The sequence below is a fragment of the Ostrinia furnacalis genome, unplaced genomic scaffold (genome assembly GCF_004193835.3).
Source record: "Ostrinia furnacalis isolate ACB-3 unplaced genomic scaffold, ASM419383v2 OfSCF0995, whole genome shotgun sequence".
Lineage (NCBI taxonomy): Eukaryota > Metazoa > Arthropoda > Insecta > Lepidoptera > Crambidae > Ostrinia > Ostrinia furnacalis.
The window spans coordinates 271,285-277,284 of NW_021131234.1; the positions used below are offsets into that span (position 1 = coordinate 271,285).

The 6,000-nt window shown below is 41.1% G+C and overlaps 1 protein-coding gene across 1 annotated transcript in view; it reads left to right on the forward strand.

Annotated features, from left to right (window-relative positions):
• The window catches only part of Gld (Glucose dehydrogenase), a 28,958-nt gene extending 23,755 nt beyond the window's left edge, over positions 1–5,203 (forward strand). Inside the window, exons 8-12 of the mRNA XM_028301807.1 lie at positions 140–404; positions 618–752; positions 812–929; positions 1,067–1,179; positions 5,111–5,203. Coding sequence (XP_028157608.1) covers positions 140–404; positions 618–752; positions 812–929; positions 1,067–1,179; positions 5,111–5,203 — 724 coding nt within the window. The remainder of the gene's footprint in view (positions 1–139; positions 405–617; positions 753–811; positions 930–1,066; positions 1,180–5,110) is intronic.
• The last annotated feature ends 797 nt before the right edge of the window (positions 5,204–6,000 follow it).

Genomic DNA, 6,000 nt, shown 5'->3' on the forward strand with positions numbered 1-6,000 from the left:
ACTTATACATAGGTGTAAATACCAGGCACTTGAAGAAAGGGAGAAGTATTTCAAAGGCATTCTATCGGACAATATAAAAGAAGGATTAGGTATAACTTAGTTGTCCCATTACTAAACTTACTTTTACACTTCATTTCAGCTACCTCACCCACCCGGACGACGTCAAGACCCTGGTAGAAGGCATCAAGTTCGCCATCAAGCTATCAGAGACGAAGGCGCTGAAGCGATTCGGGGTGCAACTGGACCGGACGCCGGTGCCGGGCTGCGAGAAGATCAAGTTCGGATGCGACGCCTACTGGGAGTGCGCCGTCAGGATGTCCACGGCTCCGGAGAACCACCAGGTCGGGTCCTGCCGCATGGGGCCGCGTGGTGACCCTGATGCAGTCGTCGACCCGTTGCTACAGGTACTATTATTATTATTATTGGTTTTGGGCCTTTATTTGCGCCAGCTCGACCAGGTTTGATCTATTGTGGCAGCCCTTGTCTTTAGAGTTCACTGCTTAGTCCCGTTGAGTCTATAAATTTCCAGATTCTTTGGAGCGTGATATCTGCTATCTCATCCGGGTGCATGATGTGTCGCCCGAGATGGATATACAGGTACTATGTTTGTACAATAGAACAGCTTTGGTGCTTTGCGAGGCTACTGGGAGTGCGCCGTGAGGATGTCCACGGCTCCTGAGAACCACCAGGCGGGATCCTGCCGCATGGGACCGCGTGGCGACCCTGACGCTGTTGTCGACCCATTACTACAGGTATGAACATAATATTGAACTGCTTTGCTATGTTGTTCTCTTCACGAGGCTATTGGGAGTGCACCGTCCGGATGTCCACGGCTCCGGAGAACCACCAGGCCGGGTCATGCCGAATGGGGCCGCGTGGCGACCCTGATGCATTCGTCGAGTTTTGTTGCTTAGTGAAGCCTACAGAGAGTGCGTGGACTCCATGGCACCTGAGAACCACCAAGCCGGCTCCTGCCGCATGAGGTGACGATGATGCCTTGGTTGACCCACTGCTACAGGTATTAGCGTAATATTGAACTGCTTTGCTATGTTGTTCCCTTCACGAGGTTATTGGGAGTGCACCATCTGGATGTCAACGGCGCCGGAGAACCACCAGGCAGGGTCCTGCCGCATGGGGCCGCGTGGTGACCCTGATGCTGTGGTCGACCCGCTGCTGCAGGTATGCAGTACTATAGTAGCTTAGTTACTTCGTGACAGCTACTGGGAGTGCACTGTGAGGATGTCCACAGCTCCGGAGAATCACCAGGCAGGCTCCTGCCGCATGAACCACCCGCCGAGTTGACTAGTCTTGCCACGCGCTGAGTTTTTATCGGCGCCGATAAACCAAGAAGTTTCCCATCAGGACCTAGTTACTTAATCTAGGACCGCGTCCTATGGCAGACCCACAACTGCACTCATTTAGACTATGCTCACTAGTTTCCAGACTGTTTTTGTATTGCTGTTTATTTCCAAATGACTGACAATGTTTTTGCTACTTTTACTAAGGGTTTTTCCCCAAGACCCTTAATAGGTAGTCCCACATCTTTTGAGTTTCTCTTAGGCCGGGTTCCTACTATGCCGGACCGGCATTTCTGCCGGAAACCGGACACCGGACAAGGGTGTTCACATTACATCGGATCACCGGATCCGAAATCCGAGCCGAATGAAGTGCGGGGAGCACGGGCGGGGCGGGGTGGGCCGCAACTCGTTCACATTACTCCTAGGGGCCCTAGGAGTACCGGACCGGAGTAGGTAATTTACCTACTCCGGTCCGGTGATTTTGCCGGCATTTTGTAGCGACAAAACGCTCGGTAAAAATGCCGGGCTCGGCGAAAAAGCCGGATCCGGGATAATGAGTGACCAGCTTCATACAATTTGTACCGCCGCTAAGCCTTCCGGCGATTTTACCGGACCGGGAGATTTGCCGGTCCGGCATAGTGGGAACCCGGCCTTAGTAGTAGGGAATTGGGTTCTCTGGCTCACGGTCGTTCAACATAATCGGAGTTTTAGTTTTCAGTCTAAGTGAATCGTTCAACTATAGAGCGCTCTCGAGAGGCGCTTTACAGCGCCTCTTAAGCGCGCAACGAGTTGACTGATTCACCTAGACTGAAAACTAAAACTTCGATTATGTTGAACGACCGCGATCCAGAGAACCCAATTCCCTATTATCACACTCACAAACTAGATTAGTGTATACCCTAGTACCTCAGTAGTTCTAAGCTTTCAGTGAACGTAATAGTAAAACTTTTAAGACAACTAAGTGAACCTATGAGCTGATCTATGCATACTATGAGTAATATATTGAAAACTACATTAGTAACTGATATTAGGATAGTTATTAGCTTTCAGAAAGAGTTAATAGTAAAACTCTTAAGACACCAGTGTGGTAGTTTCATGAGGTGCAGAAGATGAGTATACCTAGGTAGGTTAGTAAAACTATTCTTAGGTACTATGTATGTAGTTTGAAAACTAAAACTTCTTCTATTTAAGACTACAATTCAGAACTCGAATTATATTATTTCCAAATATTGCAAACTTTTATCATAATTACAAATAAATAAATAAAACAGCAAAGTAAAACTAATAAATATTTATTGTAGGAGTTTTTACAGATGTCAAAATAATATTAAAAATACTTATCACTTGCATTACACATTTTCTCACTCATTTTATCAATTATTTCACGGGCAGCTTGGTATATTTCATCCTTAAAAATGTTTTGAACGATATGCTGTCCACATATTTCAGCGTTACATTTACAAACTGGTCCTTCGCTTTTAAACTGGTCTGCATCATAAATTTCTAATTTGATAACTTTTCGCCCAACGGCAGGAATTTTGATGTACGAATATGTTTCGTTTTCTTTTGTTCGCTTTCTTGATGCACCCGATCCTTCAGCAACTTGTTTCCCATAATTTTCTTGCACTTGATTAGGTACATTGAAATTGAACAGAGACTCGGAATCCTGAAATTAAGAACAAATACGTTCACATAAAAATGCTTTTCATTAGAATTAAGTTCACAAAGTTTGATTTGCATTGAACTTACCGACATTTTTGTTATGATCTTGATTTAGCTCTACTCGTACAGATAGGTGCCTGCAAGTACGTGTGACTATACCTGACAATATTTTGAGACTAATAAAATATTGACGAAGTGGTATATTACTTACATATTCTTATTGTTTCTACAACATTACTCACATATAAACTGTTACTCTTTGTAAATCTGTTGCAAGGTACCTAAGTGGTAACCTACTTCTTTCAAATTTATCATCCCATATTCTATAAAATAAATTAAACACACGAGGAAAGTCATATGATAATACTAGTATAGTAAAGATATCGATTATCTTTCTAATAAGGAAATTTTGCTGACATGCACCACGCGCTGCGAAGATGCGCACACTCTCTCACGAATACCATATCGAGTAAGGTTCCTACGTCTTACAACAAACCTCCACTAATGCACATCCTGAAACTATTTATAGATCTTGACCCGTTGCCCCCCAATCATTTGTGCATATTATTTTGTGTGTGAGATCAAGTGAGCGAGTTTTCAACTAACTTCAGTTTTTAAATATAAGAGTTTTAAAAGTTTTATTTCTTAGCATCGCGATAAAACATTCTATAGGCTCCTAATCAACCAATAGATATGAAAATTAATACCAAGAAGCAAATTACTTTTATAGGAGAGTTGTAAATTTAACTACAAACACCCATCCATGGTCCGCCTAACTAAAGTTAAAGTTATATTTTATAATTTTCTACGATTAACGGGACTTTATCAATGTAATAAAAATGAAAAAGTAACATATTATTAGAAATATATGGAATTAATTAGTCTTAGCTCACTAACACTTACTTAAGTTTGTCATACAAAGGCACAACTCCAAATTGGACCACAGTCGCGGGGGCCGGATTCGACAAATATCGGCATGTCTCTGATTCAGCCCTTCTAGCGGAAAGATAGACGAAAGTATGGAAGGGGCACAAAATGTAGAACTCGTTTATCTGATCATTGTTTTCGATTTCTGTGAAAGCCATCTTGTAGAACTGACGAAAATGTGCCTCTCTAGTACAAAAAGTAAAAAACCAAAAATTTTGAGTTGTGCCCCTATATTATTAAGGGTGCGATATAGTTGAACGATGGTAGCGCCCCCCTGTCATTGAGTTTGGTGGGACAGTTCAGCGTGGGTCATCTATACATGTGACGCCCAATGAAAGCGTTGGAAAAACTTAAAAATAACATTAAAATAGAGAATTATTATCACAATCAAAATCAAAAATCAAAATTTTCTTTATTTGTTTAGACTAATAAATAGTTCTTACAAATCGTCATTTTGCTCTTAAGGAGCCTCTACATGTCTCATAATCTTTTTACCCTTTTTTTTTTTTTTTCGGTGGTAAAAATGCATTGAGTTGCATACCCGCCACTGTGGTCAGGCGGCGGGTTATGTGGGGCTCTCCCCTCTAGAAGGGAGGGGCCTACCCACTAAAAATCCACCATCTCCGTCTCTAATTATTTATTGCATGTCACATAGGTTGATAGAACATAATTTTGTACATGTGACGCCCAGTGAAAGCGTTGCAAAATCTTAAAAATAACATTTAAATAGAGAATTATTATGATTCATTTTGTTGATAGTTTAACTTTGCCCTGGGGCAAACTGGACCTTCACTGGTTGGGTTTTTATTCTCCTTTTTTTTTCTTAGCTGATTAATTTCGTTGCGGTTCCAATGATAGTTTAATTTTCTCACGAGACTGACCTTTATTTGGTGATCAAGCAGTAGATCCTGAATGCACAGGAATTGATTTGGATTTTGGAGAACTGTGTCGTCACTGATGGCTAGAAGTTATCTCTTGGGTTTAACTGATCGGATGACAAGATTCCAGACAAATGCAAAAGTAGTTATGTCTCGTCCTAAGGCGTGCTGAGACATATAAAAGCTTAAATAAGGGCCTTAAAGTGATACACGCAAAGTAGAGAAAATCACATAACAAATAAAGTTGAGAAAAAAAACCACTATGCAAGAAAAAGAAGTGCTCAAGTTAAGAATAAGAATAAGTTAAGAAAAAAATATCAAATTTTGCACAAACAATGTTTGCAGGCGCCCTACCCACTCGGCAACCATGGCGGCATCTCGAACGTGCTAACGGCCAGCGACTCGCAGCAGCAGCCCTCGTGGCGGCCCTGGGCCTGACATCAACATGGTGTCTATGCCCCGCCAATATAAAGCCACGATAGCCGAGCGGAGAAGGGCTCGACTTGCCGACTCGTGGGGGTCGAATACCACCGCTCGACTATTGTGGTGAGCCCACTCGTGACACAAGCATTAGCTTAGCACGAGGGGCTAACGGGACTATTAGTAATTTGTGCAATACAAATTAGTAATATTCTTAAAAAAGTTAAAAATATAGCTCTATTCCTATGACTATTGTCGGAAACCATCAGAAACATTTCAGGTCTCTTTCTAACATGAAAGAAAATCTTTATGCTTTTTACGTAAAGAAATCGAGCCAATTATTACGAATTGCCTCGGAAGTTTTAAAAAAAGCTCTTACTTTTAAAGTCTTACCTTGAGTGTACAATCCCTAAAAATTGGGTTAAATTCATTCAAGTTCAACGTTCTATTAATAAATATGCTGCTAAAAAAACAGAAGTTTACGTAAGTACTTATAGGGGAAAAAGCCCTATCGTACAATTTAGTAAATCTACTTAATAAATTACCGACTAAAATCACTCCTAATTAATAAGTTAGTTTAAGTTTCTGCCCCGAATGCCTGCGGGGCGGTCGTGATAACTTTAGTTACCATTGTAGATGTACTGTATCTTTAGTTTAATGCGTATCCGCGTCGAACTGTACAAATTAGTATTTATTAAGTTACTGCCTTTAATAATACTCTTATAGGTAAGTTATAAATAAGTTTTTTTATAAATACGACCATTATACAAATAAGAAGTTAAATCGGAAACTATTTTCTATGTTATTTTATAAAA